Source organism: Panthera tigris, chromosome A1 (genome assembly GCF_018350195.1).
Source record: "Panthera tigris isolate Pti1 chromosome A1, P.tigris_Pti1_mat1.1, whole genome shotgun sequence".
Taxonomy (NCBI): domain Eukaryota; kingdom Metazoa; phylum Chordata; class Mammalia; order Carnivora; family Felidae; genus Panthera; species Panthera tigris.
Genome location: NC_056660.1, coordinates 89,941,519 through 89,963,698, shown reverse-complemented (window position 1 = coordinate 89,963,698; position 22,180 = coordinate 89,941,519). Strand labels below are relative to the sequence as shown.

General features: G+C 42.0%; 1 protein-coding gene across 3 annotated transcripts in view; it reads right to left on the bottom strand.

Annotated features, from left to right (window-relative positions):
• RNF130 (ring finger protein 130) overlaps positions 1-22,180 on the bottom strand; it is a 140,186-nt gene that overhangs the window by 25,750 nt on the left and 92,256 nt on the right. The window contains exons 6-9 of one of the 3 annotated variants that reach the window (XM_042981937.1): positions 18,387-18,483; positions 16,133-16,337; positions 12,902-12,995; positions 6,316-6,490 (exon numbers count right to left, since the gene is read on the bottom strand). In XM_042981937.1, coding sequence (XP_042837871.1) covers positions 6,475-6,490; positions 12,902-12,995; positions 16,133-16,337; positions 18,387-18,483 — 412 coding nt within the window. In that variant the 3' untranslated portion in view covers positions 6,316-6,474. Of the gene's footprint in view, positions 1-6,314; positions 6,491-12,901; positions 12,996-16,132; positions 16,338-18,386; positions 18,484-22,180 lie in introns of those variants that run through there. The other 2 variants (XM_042981950.1, XM_042981944.1) reach the window with 2 other exon arrangements.

Sequence of the window (22,180 nt, the reverse complement as noted above, 5' to 3'; positions counted from 1 at the left end):
GTGATCTGCCCTGCCACTTGATGAGCTTCTCTGAGGTGCAAAACAGAATGGGGTTTAAGAACACAGCCGTGGTAAGTTACTGGATTTCTCTAAACCTGTTTCCTTGTCTGTAACATGGGGGTTAACAAAAGGGTTGTTGCAAGGATTAAATGAGTTAATGTGTGAAATGCTTAAAAGAGTGAGTGCCTACCATATAGTAAGCACTAGATGTTAGCTATTATTGTGATTAATCATTAACTTTAAAAAGTGTGTGTATATACACACATGTACACAGAAAGAGTACGTGCATGCATGCACTAGCTCAGCCCTCAAATAGTTCCCTCTGTTCATGGTCCTGTTTCTTCCCTGAACCTTAGAATTCCATAAGAGTGAGAACCATGCACACTTTCCAAATGCTGGCCCAATGGTCTCAGGGCTGGAGTGTGGCTGGTGGTCAGGAACGTTATCCCTGGGCTGCTTCGGTTTCTGACTTTGCCACTTAATAGGTGAGCAATCTCCGGCCAAGTTTCTGGATATTCTCTAAGTTTCTTCATTTGCAAAAGAAGAAAGAACTATCCCTTCTCTGATTGGGATGTTGCCAAGATAAAGATTATCATGTATGTAAACCACTCAGCATGGTGCCTGCCACATCCTGGGAGATCTGGGGCTGCTAGTTTTTTCCTGCCCAGCTTCACAGCAGAGTTCTGGAATGGCAGTTTCTATCTCGACTGGATTCTTTGTTCTATTTGTTGCCATTAGGTTCTATTCTTAAACTGTCCTGATAAGGAATTTAACATAACCGAATATTTTTGTAGATAAAAAGTCAAAGAACCATCAGGATCTTTTCTCAACTATTTAAAAAGTCTACAGTTAAAAAAAAAAGTCTACAGTTACAACCCAGCTGGCTGAAGAGAAATTAGATTTAATCCCATGGGGCTTCAGCGGCTATAAATGTCTGAAGCCATCAGGTAGATGATCAGGGAACTGCTTTCCTGTGGAGGCTCTTTGGACTGTAGACTGTATTCTTACCCACCTTTTGTCTGTTGTAAACACTGAGTCTTCCTTGAAATAAAACTCTTGAGAAACACTTTTTACTTTTGGTATGTGCAGAAAACAAAAAGCAAAAACCACCTAATTCTTTAGGATTATAAAGTTTTCCAGTAAGGGCTTCAAAGTGAAATATCAATCTGTTCCAGACTAATTTCTGGTCATCTTCTAATTTTTAAAGTAGTAAACAAGAAATGACTCAACTTTATATATTTCTTCTATTCATAAAGCTGACTTCACTGTTGGTAGCGCTGTGACTGTGAAGAAATAAGCAACTGCCTTTGGATGATAATTTGAACTCTGATTCTAAGGAACCAAAGCCCATGTAAAGGATAACACGTGCAAACACATGCACACATATACAACATACCACCTTCAGAGTTAACAGAGACCAAGACTAATTGAAACATAAAAACTTAATGATGCCAGTTAAACTTCAAAGCCATAAAACGGTAGGTTCAAATTTCAATGGCAGGTGACAAATCTTTCCTAAGACTGATGGAAAGCTCCATCCTGTTAATTCACTCATTTCATTTCTTAGCTCTTATAAAAATTCTGTATTTGGCCCTGGAAAGCACCTACTATTTTAAAAAAGTCTTACTCTCTGCTAGGGCTTGAAACAATGTGAAAAGGCAAAAGCACATTAATAGAGACAGTAGCATTGTCATTAAACACTCTTACATCTCCTGCTTATGAAGGAAAATCACAACTCACCACAAATGGAAAGGAGAGCAAAGGGAACAAACTAGGTTAATTTTTACTGGAATAAAGTAAGGTGGGGAGGAACTATCTTACTAATTTATGAAAATACTGCTAGAAGAAAAAAATATTTTGTAGGTATTGAGGAAGAAGCCAACCTCAACACAGCCTGCTCTAGAGAATAAGGTTAAACACTCAGGTGAATTCTCTAGCATACAGAGTCGGCTGGAAATACCAGGAGAGCCACTGAACCAGTGAATCGCAAGGGATAAAGATGTACTAAATAACCTCTGCGGCTTCTGAAAATCCTTTAACTTACTCATGCACCTAACAACAGGGCCCCAGAATACATAAAGCAAAAACTGACATAACTGAAGGGAGAAACAATAATAGATTCAACAATAATCATTGGAATCTTCAGTACTCCACTTTCAATAACAGAACAGCTAGATCGAAGATAAAAGAGGAACAAGAAAATTGAACAACACTATTAAACAACTAGAGCTAACAGACATCTACAGAGCACTCCACCCTATAGCAGAATATGTATTTCTCTCAAGTGAACATGGAACATTCTCCAAGACAGACCATATGTTAGGTAATAAAACAAGCCTCAATATATTTAAAATGATTGAAATCATACAAAGTATATTTCCAACCACAATGTGATGAAATTAGAAATCTGTAAGAGAAGGAAATTTGGGCAATTCACAAAGATGTGGCATTTAAGCAACATACTCCCCTAAACAACAAATGGGTCAAAAGAGAAATCACAGGGAAACTAGAAAAAAAAATTGGGATAACTGATATAAAACCCACAACATACCAAAACCCTATTGATGAGCAAAACTGTGCTTAAATGAAAACTTACAGCTGTAAATAATTATATTAAAAAGAAGAAAGAGCTGAAGTTTTTCCACTTTAAGAGAGAAAAAAAGAGAAAGAAAAAACTAGGCCCAAACCAAGCAGCAGAAGAAAGTAACAAAGATCTGAGTAAAAATTAATTAAATGCAAAATAGAAAAATTGGCAAATTAATGAAACCAAAAGTTAGTTCTTTGACAAGGTCAAAATTTGCAAACCTTTAGCTGAATTGACCAAGCAAAAAAGAAAGAAGACTCAAGTTACTAAAATCAGGGATGAAAGAGGGGACATTACTACCTACACTGCAGGAATAAAAAAGGATTACAAGGGAACCTTATAGACAATCATGTGCCAATGAATAAACTTGATGAAATGGACAATTACCTACAGAGATGCAAACTATAGGAACTGACTTAACTAGAAATAGAAAAGACCCGTAAAAACTAAAGACAGTGAGCCAGTAATCAAAAAACTTCCCACAAGGAAAAGTTCAGAGCCAGATGGCTTCACTGGTGAGTTTTACCAAACAAATGAGAATTAACACCAATCCTTCTCAAACTCTTTCAAAAAACAGCAGAGGAGGAAACACTTAATAATCATTATATGAGGCCAGCAGTACAGATACTAAAGCCAGAAAAAGAAATCACAAAATTATGGACCCACACCTCGTATGAATACAGATGCATAAACTCTCAGCAAATACTACCAAACTAAATTCTGCAACATATAAAAACATAATCCCACTGTGACCACTTGCCTGGGGATAATGCAAGGTTGGCACAACACATGAAAATTGATCAATGTAATACATTAATGCAAAAAAGGACAAAACCTATAAAATAATCACAATAGGCACAGAAAAAGCATTTGACAAAATCCAAGACTCATGATAAAAACACTCAACAAGTTAGAAACAGAGAGGAACTTTTTCAATCTGATAAAGGGCATCTATGACAATCCCATAGCTAACATCATACTCAATGGTGATAGTCTGAAAGCTTTCCCCCCAAGATAAGGAACAACACATGGATGCTGCTTGCACCACTTCTATTCAACATTCCACTAATGGAGGGTCTAGCCAGGGACAATTAAGCAAGAAAATGAAGTAAAACGCATTCAGATCAGAAAGAACATTAAATTATCTCTATTTGCAGATGATATGACCTCTTATATAGAAAATTCAAAGGCATCCACTAAAAGGCTATTAGAGCTAGTAAATGAGCTCAGCAAGGTTGCAAGAATAAAAAATCCATCATATTTCTACAGAAATTAAATAAATAAAAAGGCATCCTCTGTTCATGGATTGAAAGACTTAATACTGTTATGACACTACTACCTAAAACGATCTGCAGATTCAGCATAATCCTGATCAAAATCCCAGCTGGCATTTTTGCAGAGATTGAGAAACTGATCCTAAAATTCATATGGAAATGCAAGGGGCCTTGGATAGCCAAAACACTCTTGAAAAATAACAAAGTTGGAGGACTCACACTTCCCAATTTTAAAAACTTAGTACAAAGCAACAGCAATCAATATCATGTGATACTGACACAAGGACAGAAATGGACACCAATGGAATAGAATTGAGAGCCCAGACATAAACTCATATATTATGCTTAACTGATTTTTGACAAGGGTACCAAGACCTCCATGGGGGAAAGAATAATTTTTTCCAACAAATGGTACTGGGACAAATGGATAGCCACATGCAAAAGAATAAAGTTGGTCCCCTACCTCACACCATATACAAATTTTAACTCAAAATGAGTCAAAGACCTAAATATAAGAACTAACCTATAAAACTTATGTTAAATTTTGTTAAAAACTTGTTAAATTTCCTGTCATCTTGAATCAGGCAATGATTTTACACACATGATACCTAAAACACAAACCAAAGAAAAAGCCAGACAAACTGGACTCCATCAAAATGAAACACCTGTATTTTGAAAGTTACCACTGAGAAAGTGAACAACTTAAAGAATAGGATAAAATATTTGCAAATCATAGATAAGAGTCTAGTAATCTGGAATACATAAAGAACTCTTATAAGTTAACCACAAAAAGACAATCCAACTGAAAAAACAGGCAAAGGAGTCAAGCAGATCTTTCTCTAAAGACATTCCAGTGGCCAACAAGCACATGAAAAGCTGCCCAACATCAGTAGTCACTAGGGAAATGCAAATTAAAACCAAGTCAAAATGCAAATAATAAGGTGACATTTTGTACCCACTAGAAATGGCTAGAATTTTTTAAAAAGTTAAATAATAATAATGTGTTAGGAAGAAGAGAAATTGGAACTCTTGTACACTGCTGGTGGGCTATCCACTGCTATGGATAATAGCTTGGCAGTCTTTCAACAAGTTCTAGAGTTGCCATATGACCCAGCAATTCCACTCCCAGGGACACACCCAAGAGAACTGAAAGATACATTCACACAGAAACTTGTACAAAAGGTAGAAGCAACCCACATGTCCATTACTGGATGAACAAGATGTGGTATATTTATCCACACAATGGAATTATTATTCAGCCAGAAAGGATAAGTACTGATTCATGCTACAATATGGAAGAACTTGCAAATGTTATATTAAGTGAAAGAAGGCAGACACAAAAGGCTACACACTGAACAGTTCTATTTATATGAAATGTCCAGAATGGGTAAATCCACAGAGACAGAGAGTGGATTTGTGGTTTCCAAGCTGGCAGGGTGAGCGGTGACTGTTAATGGGTATAGGGCTTCTCTTAGGGGTGATGAAAATGTTCTAGAATTAGACAGTTGTGATGGTTGCACACCCTTGTGAATATACTGAAAACCACTGACATGGCTTATCCTTTAAAAGGGCAAATTTTATGGTATGTGAATTAAATCTCAACAAAATAGATAAAAATCTTCAACCCCTTACCAATTTGAGAATGACTGCTGTAGTGAACCCATTACTGATGGGATCAAATTCAGATGGGAATTTGGGAGTAAATTCTCATCCCTCAGGCATACTGATGCAAAAGGTTGAGGATTCACTGCTTAGAATGTTTACACATACTGATAATCCTTCAAGCGTATGATTCAATAGAACATAAACTATTTTAACATTCTTCTTGTCAATACAGCAAAAAAGATTTCCACTTGTAAAACTGCTCTCCTCCAACTTTTTAGAATTTGCTGCTTTAAAAAAAATACTGTACAAACTAGGGAGAAAAACACCTTGGACAGATATAATTTATTACACATCGGTGTGTATTTTGGAAAATTTTCCATAGACTCATTCCTTCATCCCACGAGTATTTATTGAGCACTTACTATGTGCAAAAAGCACTCTACTAGGCACGGGAGGATATAGAGGCAAGCGACACAGCTAAATGTCCCTGTTGCTGTGGGGCTGATGTTCCAGTGGAGGCAGATCACCCATGTTCTTCTGGTGGAGCAAGAGATTATCAGACAGGATGGTGACCTTGAAGCAAGTCTACTGGAGCAACTCCACTGGGTGCTTGAGTGGGCATTACTGCACAGGACGTGCTCACGCTCTGGTCGTATTTGGGCACCAGGAGGAACCAGTGTGAAAATACCAACAGGAGCAGCATCACTGCTCCTCCTATGGGGGAGTCATGAGCACAGTTTGTCTCTGAAACACACATAAATGAAACTGGGGTATGTGATCTCCAGGTCGGCCTTCCGATCAATCACAGGTGGGTGAAAAATACTCAATGGCACGGTCTTTTTATTTTATTACTTATTTATTTTAATACAAAGCTTTGGCATTAGCAATTTTATGAAAAAATAAAATGTACTAAAAATAAACGCTTGTGTGGCATGATTGGTAAATGATGCACAAAAATAGGTTCTTTTTTCCTTCAAGGCAATCAGTCAGAAAGCAGTTTTTTTTTCTTCTTCAAAACCACTCTACCCTGTGGAATAGAAGGGAAAAAAAGAGGTCAAGAATTAGTTAAAAGGGAGTGGCCAATATTTTAAAATAACGGAGAAAGTGATCTTAACTGAAAAGTGGGCTGGGGCTGTCCCCCACCATTTCCCAGCCCCATTTGGGAAAGTCAGTAAGCCATTAGCATTTTCCTGAACTCAGCAGCTTCAGATCTGTGGTCAAGTAGCTCAGTCACCTTAGAAATGTGTTAGTCCCCCCACAAGGAACGCAGGGAAAAGCACAGGCTAACCAGCATCCTGCTTAAAAATGCAGGGATGATTATCATACAATTCACAACTTTTCCTGGTTTGAATGCAAGTTCTCGGTGCTGAGTGTCCTGAAATCTGCAGCTATCTCTTTAAAATAGGATCCCCCTTTATACCTGGGACAAGAGTGTCTATGTTTATTTTGAAATAAAATTTGTGAAGTGTAGACTTCTGGGACGTGTGGCTCTCTTACGGGACTTCCCCAGACTGTATGTGCACATGTCCCTAAATCTGGTGTCTGATGGTGCCCGGGGTCTTGGGAAGCCCCCTGCTCTGCCCTGGGGCGGACACCACCCCTCCGCAGCCTGGCTCTGTGGGATGGCCCTAGCTTCCTGAAGCTTTGCGTAGCTGGTTCGCTTCCTTGGTACCCTGATTCTGGTCTCTAGTTGTGCTCTTTTCTCTCTGCTCAGTTCTAGACCCACACTTTGAACCGCTTAATCTCTGGACACCACACAACTCTCCAGCATCTCTGGATCTCCTTCCTCAGCTCTGTAGTCACTTAACCTCCCACCTCCAGTCTCTCCCAGGCCAAGGCAACTTCTAAGGAATCATCTTTGTGCCAAAAGGCCTCAGATATTACCTACTGCTTATAAGGGCACAGTCCAGATTCTGTAGTCAGCCTACTGCCTCCAGCAGACACATCAAGCCCACCACTCCCTGAACCAGTTCTGCTTTTTCCTCTTTGTGTCCTAAATTATGCCTGGCCTGGTTCCTGAGTGACTCTCTCCAGGAAGCCTCTGTTAACTCCCCAGGGGGCAGCAGGTCCCCTGTGTCTGTGTGACACCGAGAGGCTCCGCCATCACTCCCACTAGTGCCTAAGCCTGAGCACTGTGCAGCACAGCCCCATTCCCACAGCGCCCCTGCAGGGCAGGGCCTGGTGCCTTGGGAGGGTTGGCGGGGCGTAGCAGGAAGGCTGCTCACCACCTCACACTGTTCATCGCAGTCCACTTGAAGATCACATACCGATTTTATAAAACTTCCTCAGAAAAGTAAAGTATTAGGTAGGAGAACTTTCAATGGGTGAGTCAAGATTTTTAAACTTAATTTTGCTCTTCTAAGAAACTATAAGCTAATGTAGCTGTAAGAAGGTTAAAGGTACTCGTGGGGGAAAAAAAAAGACAGTGAGGGAGTCCAATCAGGGGTCCCCACTGCCTTTAACTTTCTTTGTGCCATCACATTTCTAAAAAGCCCACTGTGTCCTCTTCCACTACATTATTTCTAGCCCTTAAATGGCTTACTGGAGCAGGCAAAGACCAGCAGTGTAAAGAAAGAGGTGGGCCCAGAAATGCTGGGCTTGAACCCCAGGCCCTCTTCCTATGGCATTTCTCAGGGGTCACGCAGCTCCTCTGGGCCTCACTTAGGTTATTTTGTGTACATATCTCAGGCTCAGAGTGGCTGAGAGGAGAAAGAGGTGGATTCATTATCAAACTGGGGGCAAGTTCAAATCTTTGCTGGCGCTGCTATAAGGAAGGCTGTCTCGGAAAAATAAACAATCAAAGATGGGTACCAGTGTAACTAAGCAAAAGGTATTCTGTTAAGAACCAGAAATCCAAAATTCTTTAGATCCGTGTTTCTCAAACTGCAGGCTGCAGACTATTACTGGACTGTAAAAATCAATGTGGGAATTCATGACCAGTATTAACAACAACAAGGTACAGAGAGGAGATCAGAGAATAAGGATGTAGTAAGGGAGGTGTTTGTGAAACTTGTTTCAGTTATACACATGTGAATATGTCACAATACAAAATGTAGTTCTTACAGTGGCAGGTGGTAAAAAAAAAAAAAAAAGTTTTAAAATAGTTTTGATAGTTAAGGTTCTAAAAGGGGCAGCCAGCCAGCAGGGCATGTAATACCTCTTCTTGGGCTCTGATCCCTCCTAGGAAAGGACAGACAACTGAAGAGGGACTCTCAGAACTGGAAGGAGCCTCAGACTTGCACCTGACACAGGGTCTGCCTCTGAACAGTGCCGGCCTTGTGGTTTCTGTCACATAAGCAGGTTCTGGTAATTCACCAGCTCTCAAGGTATCCCGTGTCATGGATGGACACTGTTGATCGGCAGTTAAGTTCTTTCCTATATTAGGTGTTACTCTACCTCTCCTCTGTGGATGTCTCCAGAGCTCCTGAACTACACAGTAAGCCCCCTCCATATGCACTGGTTAGTCATCACGAGACTATTGTGAGTGTTATAGGGGCAACCTGGGTAGAAACAGAGTTCCACACAGGAGTAAGTTCTTGGGAAGCATTCAGTCAACAGCAGCTAGTCTCATCTGTGGGAGCCCTTCAAATACATCCCTCACATCACCCTCATCTTCACTCTTCTGAGCCAAGCACCCTCAAGACATAAAGATGATTACATTTTCAGATCCTTTTATATTGAAATACGTCAATGTTCGTCTTAAAGAGTGTGTGTAGATAACTCAGAAATACTGAAAAGAGGTTCAAATAAAAACATCAATTCCTCTGATCTGGCTCATAAATGTCTATCACTGCACCTCAGAGGCCACCAGCTCACCAGGAATATTGGTGGGGACAACTCGGGCCTGCTGCAGAGCCAGGCTTCCTGGTCTTGGGCTGTGCTACAGGATTCTATACTTATTCCAGTTATTTTACCACACTTCCTCCGGTTCAGATGGTTTTGAATCTTGAACGTCTGGACTACACTCCCGGGCAGATCCTTGGGCACGAGTTCTATGAATCCAAATCTAGGAGCTGTGGAGGATACTTAGCTGGACCTCCCATTTGGCTGAAACCCTCCTGCATCATCTACCTTATCTCACAACTTGCTCCTCGAACAACAATGAAAAACACTGTCTTTTCTTATGTTGAGGGACAAATAGGCTGGTACAGATAAAAGCTGGTAAATGTTGGGATATAACGAGGTTTTCTGAATAATGAAGCAGAGCAGTAAACCTCCTTTGGGAACTGAAGTTCACTACCCTTGCTCACTGAGGTACTACGAAACAGGGGTATGAGAAGATCATATGTACAAATATATTTGTCTTTCATTTATTTGCTTCTTTGACTACCAACCTGTTTATATTTGCAAAGCCTCAACATTCACTAGATTTGTCTGCAGTGTTAAAAAATTAAAGCACAATTAGTCACGGTTGAGTATTTAAATAGTATTTCATACAATAGAAGGGGGGTGACCTCAGATCTGTGGACTTCTGACTGACCTCAGAGTTCAGGCAATAGTACAAGCCCTGGGTCACTGTGCAGAACATGGTGAGGGAGGTGGGCGTGCTTTTGCCCCTAGCAGGGCAGGAATCGGTGCTCAGCAGCCATGCCTGGGCCTGTGTGGGTTCCACGTGCCTGCCCTTACACGTGGCCCACATGGCTTCATCTTGCAGGGTTTCACCAGTGACTAGACTGGGTCAAAGTCTTGCTGAAATCACTATATACAAGTTCAGTGTGACATTGTCAAAAGAGTAAACTATAATAGTAGGTAGTATGCGTACAGGTGAATTTTACTATCAACTTCCAGACAAATCACATGTAAAAAGATGGAAATCTATTTATATAGAAGACTATCTTACAAATGGATGAAGTTACCTAGAAAATTAGAAACAGCAATTAAAATGAAGACAATCTCATTTTGGCTGTAAGTTTTTGGTAAATGCAAAAGGGAAATAGGACAGATTTCAAAGAATTCATTAATGAAGAATAATTATAAATTTATTTGCTAGAAACTTTTCTCTGGAATTAAAGTTGCATAGGAATTTTTTTAATCAACATTCTTGGGAAGGAGACATTGAGTAAGAGTGACTATCATCTTTCCGTTATCTTCCACAATTAAAATGGCCTTTAAGATATTAAGTACTTCATGTTGTATTAAAAAAATCAACATATAAAAGCACAACAGGAGAGGAAAACATCAGCCACAATTCTACTAAATTAAGATAATCACCATTAATATTTTGGTGGCCATTCTTTCATACATCTGTATGCATGCACACACACACACTCTCTCTCTCTCTCTCAATGGGATCATGAAAATTGTCCTTCAGAGTAGTTCTGACTGAAGGCACAGAAATAATACTCAAATGAACAACTGCGGTATCAACCTTCTACAAAGGCTAATGGGAGAAGGGTCGGCCTAAGACATGGATCTAACATCTATGCTTAGACTGAGTCATGCAGGCATTTATGCATGGAACTGAAGTATCATGGCCCCAGGTACTTTGATTTCTAAAAGGTAACACATCTAGTGAGCCTTCTCTAAAATATCTGATGCATGAACTGAGCATCTGGCAGATCCTGAGTGGCAGCAAGGTGACCATTAAATCACATCATGATTCTCTAAAAGTGCCCAGAGTGCCTCTATATGCTGTGACTGGTTTTTGCTCATTTGTGAAAGTTTTAAGAAGTGGACTTACACTACCATGGACTCTGATGGGGTCAGTATGAGAGTAAGCAAAAGAGGTGATTGTAGGTGAAATAACTCTTCCCTCCACACAGGTCTGAATCATAGGCACTTACTGAGCTCCTATGATTCTATACTGTTTCATGGAAGAAAATTAAAATCATTTGCCAAATGATAAAGGCAGATGGTCATCTCATTCACAGAACTTTGAAAGAATCTCGGTGGAATCATTAAGCTAACATTTATTGAGCACTTATTATGTACCAGGCACTGTGCTAAGCACTTTACATGCGAATTCACACAACCTAGGGTATGCTCCTACCATTATTCTTGTTTTCTCCATGACTAAAATGAGCCTCAGATAAATACAGCTGCCCAGGTCTCCCAAGCAAAAAATGGAAGAGCAAGGAGTCAAATCCAGGTTATGTCTCACTCTAGAGCCTGAGCAATTCACACTGTGCTATGTTGAAGTAAAACTGCATCAGGTGGGTTGGCCTGTTGGATGACTGGCCACAACTACTTGCCTGAAGGCTGAAGAATGCCAACCAACCATGGCATCCTCCCAACGTGTCAGGGATGCCAAAGGGCCCTTCTTACAAGTATCCAGGCAACAGATCAGGTTAGAGATAATAAAATGATGTCATGGTAAGTGCAGGTTACTTGCCCATTTGTTTCTACAGCTGGACAAGGAGTGTTCAATTAAATCAATTACATGAGCTTGGCTGGTTATGAATCAGTTAAAATGCCAGGACATAAGTGAGTGTGGAGAGCACATGAATGCCACCTGTACTAATTTAGGTTCCTACTTGGGCTGTGTCCTAGGGCTACTCTCATCTCAAAATTTTTTTTCATGGATACTGGTAAAAGAAAGGACTAAAGAATACTTTACAATGCCCTAAATTTAAAACAAAACCAACAAAACCAAAAATAAAATAATAATAATAAAAAAATAAACCTTTGTTTTATCTTATCCCCATGGAAAGTTACTTGGAAAATCACTGGATCCAAATGGGACTTAAGAGTAATGTAGCCCAATTTTGCCTACTCTGAACAACCTCTAGCAGCCCCGACAAGTAACATGCAGCTTCTTCCTGCGTTCCTCATCCTGGGCACTCCCCATGGCAAACCAGCTCATGGGGTAAGTAGCCTCACCGACAACTGTTCTTCCTCTTACAGAGATGAAATTTGCTTTCCTGTGACCTACCCCTTTGGTCCTCATTTTGCCCCATGGAAATACCGTTTATGCTTATTTTCTTTGCCCCCCTGACAATCTTCCTACTCTTTGGAAACAGTGGGTCTTCCCGATTGCTTCTTTCTTAGAGGCTAAACATCCAAGTCACTGTCCCTTGACTGTAGGCCAGGGTGCCAGTGTTCCACCAAAAGCTAAGTATGTAAGAATCCAGGTCAGGTCTGGTGAGCACACAGTAAAGTGGGATTTTCCTGTCAATGATCAGGACATAGACATTCTTTGCACCCTATGACTGTGCTGGTTCCCCTGGAGTTTGCATTACACCGCTGCTGTACTCTAAGCATGTGGCTAACAAAAGCCCTTGGATCTTTTCTCCAGTGAGCTGTTGTTGCTGAGCAAGGTGACCTCCCGATCTGTGTTACTGACTAAAAATATATGGTCAAGAAATACACTTATTTTGCTAGGTATGGCGTCATCAGGATATGAAACTAGTGAAAGCCAAATTTCACCATCTTTATGAAAATTACAGGGTTTCTTGGGATCATCTGGCACATGCAATCCAAAAAATAATTTGTTACTTACTCATTAGCATTCAAGCTAGCTGTGGCTCTGATGATCATGTAGCAGAGTGTGAGAGCACTGAGGAGGCCAAAACTGGCAATAATAAACCATTCTTCTGTTGACAAAGGAAAGGGAGGAAATCACTCTGGGGAGAAGGCTTAAGTCAAATCGATGTCAACATTTCCCTCAAATGCAACGAAGCAGACGTCAACGGAGGTGTAAGCCAAGACTGGCCCAAGGAAGTGAAGCAGGAGGTTTGCCAGAGAGCTACTAACTGGAGAAGGTTAGTGGAAGTAGTGGTGAAAAGCTGCAAGGGAGAAAGGAAAGCATGGCCCAAACATTTCTTCCAGTTAAGGTCCTGAGGTTTGTGAAGAGTGTGGCCACCAAAAAGTGTGCAGCAGAAATAATGCATATAAAATTGCACGTGGACACAGAGTTTTAAATGGCTACTTTAGATGACAGTAAAGTGGACCAGCCATACTTCTATAACCTTTCCTTCTTCATTCTGTCACTTCTGCATGGTTGTGCCACTCATACGGAGTAGAGGTCCCAAAGGTCCTGTGGGTACTCCACGCAGTCCGCGGGCTGGCCTTCCGTGGCATTCGGGTCTACCTTCTTTTCTCTTAGGCACAGGTTTACTTACAGTCTTTATTTACAAAGGACATCTTATTGGTTCTCTCCTGGGAAGAACTACCCTTCATACTCCCGCCGGCGGGAAGCAAGCACTGGCTGCTTTGGCTGTGTCGAGCACAAGTAGGAAGGGAAGGTGACTCACAAGGTACCTGGCCCATCAAAGAGTTGGAAAAAAACCTCTGAAACACAGAACTCTAGGGTTTTTTATCTAGTCTTTCTCTAGATCTGGGAAGTCAGTTAATATTTTCCCTTCTTTTCAAAGCCTGTATGTCAAGGTAACGTTCCCAAAGTACTATTTACTGCGAACCTTGAAAATAACCTGAGAACCAATCTATAAAATATTTCCTAGTATATACACTAACTAGGGCTGGTTTAACAAGGTGGTACACAGCAAAGTCCCCTATGTATCTACAATAAGGCAGAGAGAAGACATTTATACTTGGAATGCCAAAGTTGGGTATGTAAAAGCTGCGTAGAACGTGAGGGTTTCTCAGTCTGGTTTCCATGAATCCTACAAATGTGCAAAATTGTGTGTGCCTAGGGATTTTTCTAGAATAAGGTTATTATACTTTCACTGGATTTTAAAGGTGGTGATCTTCAAAACGTTAAGAACTGGTCTTCAGGATTGCCAGGATGATGAGTTTGTTCTAGAAGCGTTTCTTGGCCATCTTGATCTGTATTGTTATAATGCTTAGCAAACTCTTTGGTTTTTGGTTAACAGTGCAGCCACTGCTTCCTGGATTACAAATTCTTCATCAGTACAGTAAATTTATAAGGTTTTAATTTCAGTCCAAATGAACATTTAAGAACCCATACAAAATCCACCATCTTTACCTGCATGTATTTTAAGTTAGGAAAAATGTGTCCTGGCATTTAAAAAAATTCAGAGATGACTGGTCATCAGTATCAAGAAGCTTAACACAGAGTTATTTTTTTCTTCTTAGAGACCTTTGTACATGATAAGCAGACTAACTTTTGGAACTTCAGTGATGTCTGTGTTTCTGCATACTGAACATACCATCCATAGATGTATGGCATTTCAGTTATAAAAACTAGTAACCAAAATGAAGCAGACCCCATCACAATGCCCGGTGGGTCCAGCAGTCTGCTGAGGCCGGAACACCAGTGTGTATTTAGCACAGTGCCTTGCACAGTGGGTGCTGAGCGGGCGCACTGTAGCTGGTATGACACTACAGAGCTTTGAAGGCAAAGAAGAGGGAGCTTTGGTTTCGTTTAACCACATGAGTTTATTTATTCACATGTGTAAATTCCACTAATGGGGATTGATATGATATATGAAGTAACATTTTTTATCATCAAAATGGGAGATTCTGAAAGGACAGTTCTGCATAAAATATAGCAGGATCAGAACTTAATGTAGTAGTAGGTGCTCAATAAATGTCGATCAATGAAGGACCTACAAAAACTCATTAATAAACAAGGAACCTTTGTTTCCTTTATTGCTACTAGATCAGTTTTCAAAAATCTACACTATAAAACCTGAAAACACGAAAAGCTGTCGAAACATATCACGGGGGAAATGGTAAGAAATGAGTCAAGCTGTATCAAAGAATAGTCTTCCTTATTTTGTAACTGAATGAAGTCTCCCTAAGTTTAGACAGATGCTAGAACAAAACCCGGGGAGTCGTTTGCTACTATTAAGTTTTGGTTGGTTAAAAACATGTGTCCTTCACTTGAACAGACCACATGAGGCTTGCTATATCAAGGGCAAATCTTTTGCAACAGCTTTATCTGAGCTATAGACCCCCTGAGTTAAGCAGGGCCCCATCAGCTTTAGGGCTCGAAGCTACAGGCAAGCAACAGCACATACTGGAAAAGGCAGCACCAGAGTGGTGGCAAGGAAGATGGAGAAGGGCTGTTAGATGGAAAGATCACGTAGAGGATGGAACTGGAGGAGACAGCTGGCTTGTTACAGGGTGAATGTCCGCAAGGCCCACACACACGCCTGCCAGCCCACTCACACCGTACTGAGGCACGGCCATCAGAACACTCGGAGCACTGCTTTTCTTCCCATCAACGGCACAACAGTCAAGACGTTCATAACGAGCAAGAGCGTTTTTAAAGGCATATTACCCTTTGGCTTTTCTCCCACCTCATGTACCATGACACCAAAGAGGTAACTGCCAAGACACCAAACGTCATAGAAAGTGTAAAATAAAGTAAGCGGCAGCCAGCTCAAGTTGCCCTAGAGTGGTTCATTTGTGTGTTCAAATCTGCCCTAGTGTTTCACTCAGCTGCCTGCAGCCTAGGAACCAGAGAGCACTGGTGCTCACGGTCACACAACACACCCAAGGTGACGCCCGAGGTCACATGCATGACTCTTGAAACTGCCCATCTGCAAGGCAACCATTTTGAAACCAGCTACTAAGACAAACCTCTGAACAACTACTTGTCAAATGGAAGCGATTCCCATTTATTATACACAAATACACAAGCTCCTTATTATAAACAAAGTTTCGTCTTCCAAATACCTGTTTCTTTCTCGGTTACAGACTAACCAACCGGCCCAGGAGATTGCCTCAACTGTCCTCCAGAGCAATCAACGCACACCAAACAGCAGCAAATCTGCCCTGCACCTGGGCACAGGGCCCCACTTACTTGTTACTGCAATGTTGATCTCTCCCGTTCTAGGAGTGAGCTCCCCATCCTGAGGAAGAGGTGAGATCCCCGAAGTTCGAAGTGGCTCCAGGCCAAGGGAGTTGTCACTGGCGAGGTCACCTAGGGCTGATCTTCGGTTAACTGCTTGGGTTCTGGTGAGCCTTTCCATATCAAATGCTACGTTATCAGTACATGGCAAATTTGGCTGCAAAACATTTCCAGATTAAAAGTACTTATAAGAATAACAAATCTTTTAGAAAATTCTAAATGTTTGATACCCTGTTGAAAAGACTTCAAGTTTTTTTTCCGTGTGGTTTCCTCTCATTTCTTTCCCCACTTACCCTTTCTCACCCACAAGTTTTTCTGTAAAAGAAACAGATTTCTCCCAAAAATTGGTGAAAAAGAAAACTAAAATCCACTGCAGAACCGAGAAAACCAGATACTTCATCTTTATGAAGAAATGACAACCTTTGGTGGACATGGCTCATGGGCACAGGAGTTGTTCAATACATTACAAAGCTGACAAACATTTAAAATGTGTCGCTTTGGCTTTTCCATCAATGTGGAGCGAGAGCAAATGACATAAAATACTGCTTTCATCCTATTAACTTCTCTGTAATGGCATTTATCTGGCAGTCAGTTTTTAAACGTCTCCTACCTTTAAACACAAGGAAAGCATCCAACCAAGAGCAGATCAACCCTGAAAAGACCTTGAATCGTGAGTAAGGGATCTGTTTCACAATCTAAGAATCTAACCCTGAAGGAGAGTTACAGAGCTGCCTTAGGGCCAAAGCCTACCAACTAAAACATGGATATGAGAATCTTCTGATGTAACAATACAGATACTTGGTTTCCCTAGCAACCTTTAGTTCTTGTAGCAGATAGCACGTCAGAGGCAGAGCTGGGAAGGATGGCTGAGAGAAGCTGAAGTATAGAGAAGTGACAGCCGACCAAACCCAGAACAATGGCTTCTCAGCCAGGAGAACGCTGTTCTAGATCACCCCAGAGCCTAAGTGCAAAAAATGACAGCACAGTGCAATAACTGATGCTTATAATGATACCCACTCAGAAGAGGTTTATTATGGCCTTTATATTTAAAACCATGGTAGCCTGTAATAGATTTTAGAAGGGTTTCATTAAAAAACAGAAGGGAAAAGTATTAGTACTTCAAAAATAGGACTTAAAAGAAAAACAAAACCAAACCACCACCAAGGCTAGAGGCAATGAAAGGAGATTAAGTTAATCCTTCCCAAAGTATCTGCCACATGTCAGGTATTGTGGAAGATGCTCTATGTTAAACTCCTCAAAAGGAGTGGGTTTTGTTCCCCAGGAGACGTCTGGCGACATCTGGAGACATTCCGATCGTGTGACCGGTGTGTTGTGCCACTAGCATCAGGAGTAGCCAGAGGGGCTGCTAGACACCGAACGGTGCACAGGACGAACCCCACCTGATGGAATTATGTGGTGGTGCTGAGGTAGAGGAACCCTATGTTAAACGATGTCACTGATGTGATCACTGCAGATGGCAAGATACAAGGGGTCATTACTGCCCAACGGGACTGTTAAGCTGTCATCTGATAGCGTATTTTGAATACGACTGCTTGGATGTGCTTTGGGCTGCAAGGCTACCATGAGGAATTCTTTCGGTGGGCCAAACTCAACTTTTGGTTCTGTAAGGAAATCACTCATCCACTCTTTCCTGAGGCCAGAGAGTACTTTGTTTTCCTCCAAAAAGCATTAATTGTGGACATATACTTCTCTTAAGGAAGTCTCCACGATCCTCAGTGCTGAAGTTGTCTGCACAGAACCGGACCAAAGGCCCTGCCCAGAGCCGGCACCGCCCACCACCACTACTGGCAACTGACCAAGGCATGCAGGGGAGCAAAGCCAGATCCGAGGGGAAGGAATGTAAGTGATGACATGTGATGCTGAATGCAGAAAAAATTACTGCATAGTCTATATTCTAGTCCTTAAAACAAAATAGTGGAGTGCAAGAAAACCCCATCCATCTCTCCTATGGCGGTACTTTACCACAATCCAGCACCCACAGAAAAGTATGCCTGCCAGTGGACTAGCTCAGTCCTTTACCATCTCTTCTGGGACTTCCCCAAGGTGGCCTGGACTTTAAGTACTCTGGGAGAAAGGCACTGCAAGCTGGGGCTCTCTCGTGAGATGTGACCATCCCGCTTTTGCTACGTTAGGCTGCACTTGGAGAGGACACCACACAGACGCAGTAACAAAATAAGAAACATACCACAATTCCCAGGGCCTTCAAAATATTAAGTTTGCACATTGGACAGGTACAGTGTTCACTAAGCCAGGGATCCACGCAGGATTTGTGGAAAACATGCCTGGAAAAAATGGGAGACTTGTATCACAAATTACATGCTAAACAACTATTAGACCAAAAGAAATGGAATTTTTAGTCAGTTTCTCCTCCTTTTCCGACATATTGGCAAGTCCCAAGAAACAAATATTGGGGACGTACTAATACACGGCCGGCAGAAGATCTCCTGAATCCAATCTGGATGACGAGAACTGTAAGTAGTATTTGGCAGTTCAGTCTTTTTATTTCACCATTTGAGGAAACTTAGGATATTTATTATGAATGAAGAAGACAAACTATACTTTATTAATCAGTTATGTTTTCTGTAACAGCTAAAGTAGAAAAACGCAAACTCAAGAAGATATGAAACAAGAGTTATATGAAGTTTTCTGCAAAACTACAAATTAGTTTCATGGAACTCAGTTTAAATGTCACTTAAAACATTTTTACTTGTTTTTAAATTAAAAATTATTTTTAAATGTTCATTTTTTGAAAGAGCAAGTGAGGGAGGTGCAGAAAGGGGGAGGGAATCCTAAGCAGGCTCTGCGCTGTCAGTGCAAGGCCCGACACAGGGCTCGATTCCACAATCTTGGGATCATGACCTGAGCTGAAACCAAGAGTCAAGATGCTTAACTGACTCAGCCACCCAGGAGCCCCTTTAATTTTTTTTTTTTTTATTTTTTAGAGAGCAATGTACGCACCAGGGGAGAGGGACAGAGGGAGGGAGGGAGAGACAGATTCTCAAGCAGGCTCCACACTCAGCAAAGAGCCAGACATGGGGCTTGATCGCATGACCATGGGATCATGCATGACCTGAGCCAAAATCAAGAGCTGGATGCTCAACACACTGAGGTATCCAGGTGCCCCTAAAACATTATTTAAAAAGCCTTCTAAGCAATCTATGCTAAATGTATGTAAAGGCTGCAGGGTGGTTGGGAATATTCTGGGGACAACTGCACCTAAGAATTAGGTAACACTGAGCCAGAAGTTTTCAGTGGAAATGTTTTAGGGAGAGAGAAGATGGGTGATCCGCTCTTGCTCAGGAGAGTGGAAGTCGCATCCTAGCAACTGAACCTAAGTCAGTTGTGGAGAGTTTAGCATTCTTAGAAAAGGGACGTTGCACCTTTTGGAAGTGAGAGAAGACTTTGAGGGAGCTGTGGAAATCATTTCTCAAGTTCAAGTACTCCCCATGGCAGCTCTCAGAGGTTGAAATGAAGCCACACAGAAGCCCCAGAGTCCTGGCCAAACAGGGAAAGAGGCAGATGCTGGGACCCATATTCAAGCACCTTTGGAGTAACTATACGTGGAGTCTTGGGATAAAAGAAATGTTAAGAAAGATATCAAATTGAAACATGGTATGCCTTTAAAACTTTGTCAATTTATAATTTATATGTGGCTTATAGTTATATATAGCTGTTCAAAAAATTGCAGTTTTGATAAAAAAAAAAAGAGGTCTAAAGAACTCACTGCTTTAACTGGGATTTGGAAGAAACATTCATATCTACAGCTTCAATATGAACAACACGTGTGTGCCCACCTGCTGCCACTTGGTGACCGTGCACTCAATTACTTTGGGTAAGAATAATGATCATGAAGTCTGAATTTATCCATCTCGTGGGAAGCCTGTAGATAAAGCAATGAACTAGAACCTCATCATCCCTGGAGGCTTTTATTTAAACCTGCAGGTTTCTACTTAAGGGGTTAAAGTCACCAAACCATAGGGGAGCTTGAAATTAATTTACAACACACAAGGCCTTGTCATGTCTGCTTCTTGTTCCTTTTATTCTCATATGAGAATGCTCCAAGAGTGCTCCCACCCACAGGGCCCCCCCTGGGCGGGTGTTTTAAGAGCTGGTGTTTGCTGTAGTCTGGCAGAGACTAGAACAAGGGTTCTAATCTTTCTGGGGATTCAGATCCCTTCAGGTTGGCTAAGTGACAGATCCTCCCCCTTACAAGGGTGCATCTGCCTAACCCCTGGCCTACAGACCTCTGAGGGTTTGGTTAGCATTGGGTAGAGGTGGGTGGCTGGGAGAGGTGCTTGAGGCCAGTTCTGTGATGGACTTTGGGCAGTTGGCAGGTGACAGGAGAGCTGAGGTTGTGTGACCTCTGTGGGGGGAGGGCGCTGACTTTAGCCAGCTGTTTGTGGGGACCTTGGTTTCAGCAAGCAGCAGAGGCCTGGGGGTAAATGGTGGTTTGCTCTCCCTCTTCCCTGTCACCTCCCTGTCACCTTTTTCTTAACCTACTGTCACCCCCCTTCTTTCCGGTTTTCTTAACCTACTGCCTTTCTTTTTTATTACTGGTTGTTCAGAAAGAATAAAATGTTATAATCCCATATTTAATTTTTAAGGCTCCATGAGCTGAGTATTCTCTGCTTATCTGTTCCTTTAGTTATAAATGCATTTTATTATGCATTTTTTTTCTTATGTTGGACCTTATAGGTTTGTTGATGCAAAAGAAAGTGTCTCTCCAGCCCCCCTTGGGTACTGTAATGGACAACAAAGACTAACTGGGTCTTCAGGGACAAACTGAGAATGTCTCCCTTTCCTAGCTAACTCAAAATCCGAAAAAAAAATTTTTTTTCTTAAAACAAACAAAAAAACTTTTCCTTTTGACTATGTGTCTAACCCATGGCTCTCCTACTCTTGACCCCCACCACAGTCCGCCACCTGCCCCCTCCCTCCTTTGACAGATTTCCCAACAGCTGAGTTCCTGTACCTCCCCTGGAGCGAGATGGGGAGATGGCCAGCCTGGTTCCCTCAGCATTTCCCTCTCATCTGAACACAGCCGGGCAGCTTTCCTGTTCCCCTGGGGCCCCCTGACCCCAGCCCCCTTGGGGTTGCTGCTGGAATCTCAGTGAGTAACTGACCTGTGCTCCTTCTTTCCCTCATCACCCATGTCCTTACCCTCTTGCTTCACTGCTGCACCAAGCTCAGCCTGGTGGCCTCCCCCTTCCTCCTAGACACAGTTCTGCTGCTACAGTGTGTGGAGCCTTCCTGACTCCGCTGTGTGGCCAGCAAGCCACAGAGGTGGAGTAGGGAGGGGGGCAGGGAAGGAAGGCATGCTCTACCTTGTGAGGCTGTTTGGAGCAGTATGCAACAAACTATTGTGGAATACTTAGAAAAGCACCAATGGCATGCAAAGGAAAGGTACTATTAAACATACACTCAGGCAAAGTTAATGGTAACGTTTCACATGACAGAATGAGTGAGTGGGCCTCAGGTGCTGGCACGCCCAGCACCCGTGACCTCGGACTAGCTTGCACGTGTACCACAGACGTCTCACCGGGCAGCAGCTGGGGCTAGCCAGACTTTGAGAAGCCCTTTGAGAGACTCGAGTAGTCAAAGTATACACACACAGAAGCATTCAGGACAGAGAGGTGGATAGGGACAGGGATGGAAGGCAGGTAATGGGCTGAGGAACAGGGAACCATGGGAAGGACAAGCAGATCACAACTTCAACAGAACAGTTCTTTATTCTTAGAAGAAATACCTTGGGGTACAGAATGCAGAATTTATGGAACACGAAAGGAACAAAACCAGCAGAACTGCACTGCATACGGTGTCCGCCCCCTTTCCTCCTTCCCGAACCAACACAAACTAGAGAGAGTAGAACGATGGCTGGGGGTGGGGTGAGGAGTGCACACTAAAGGGGAGTTGTTTGCACAGCTCTGCAGCCTCCTGGTGCCATGCAAGAACCTGACAAATATAAAAGGACCTGGGATT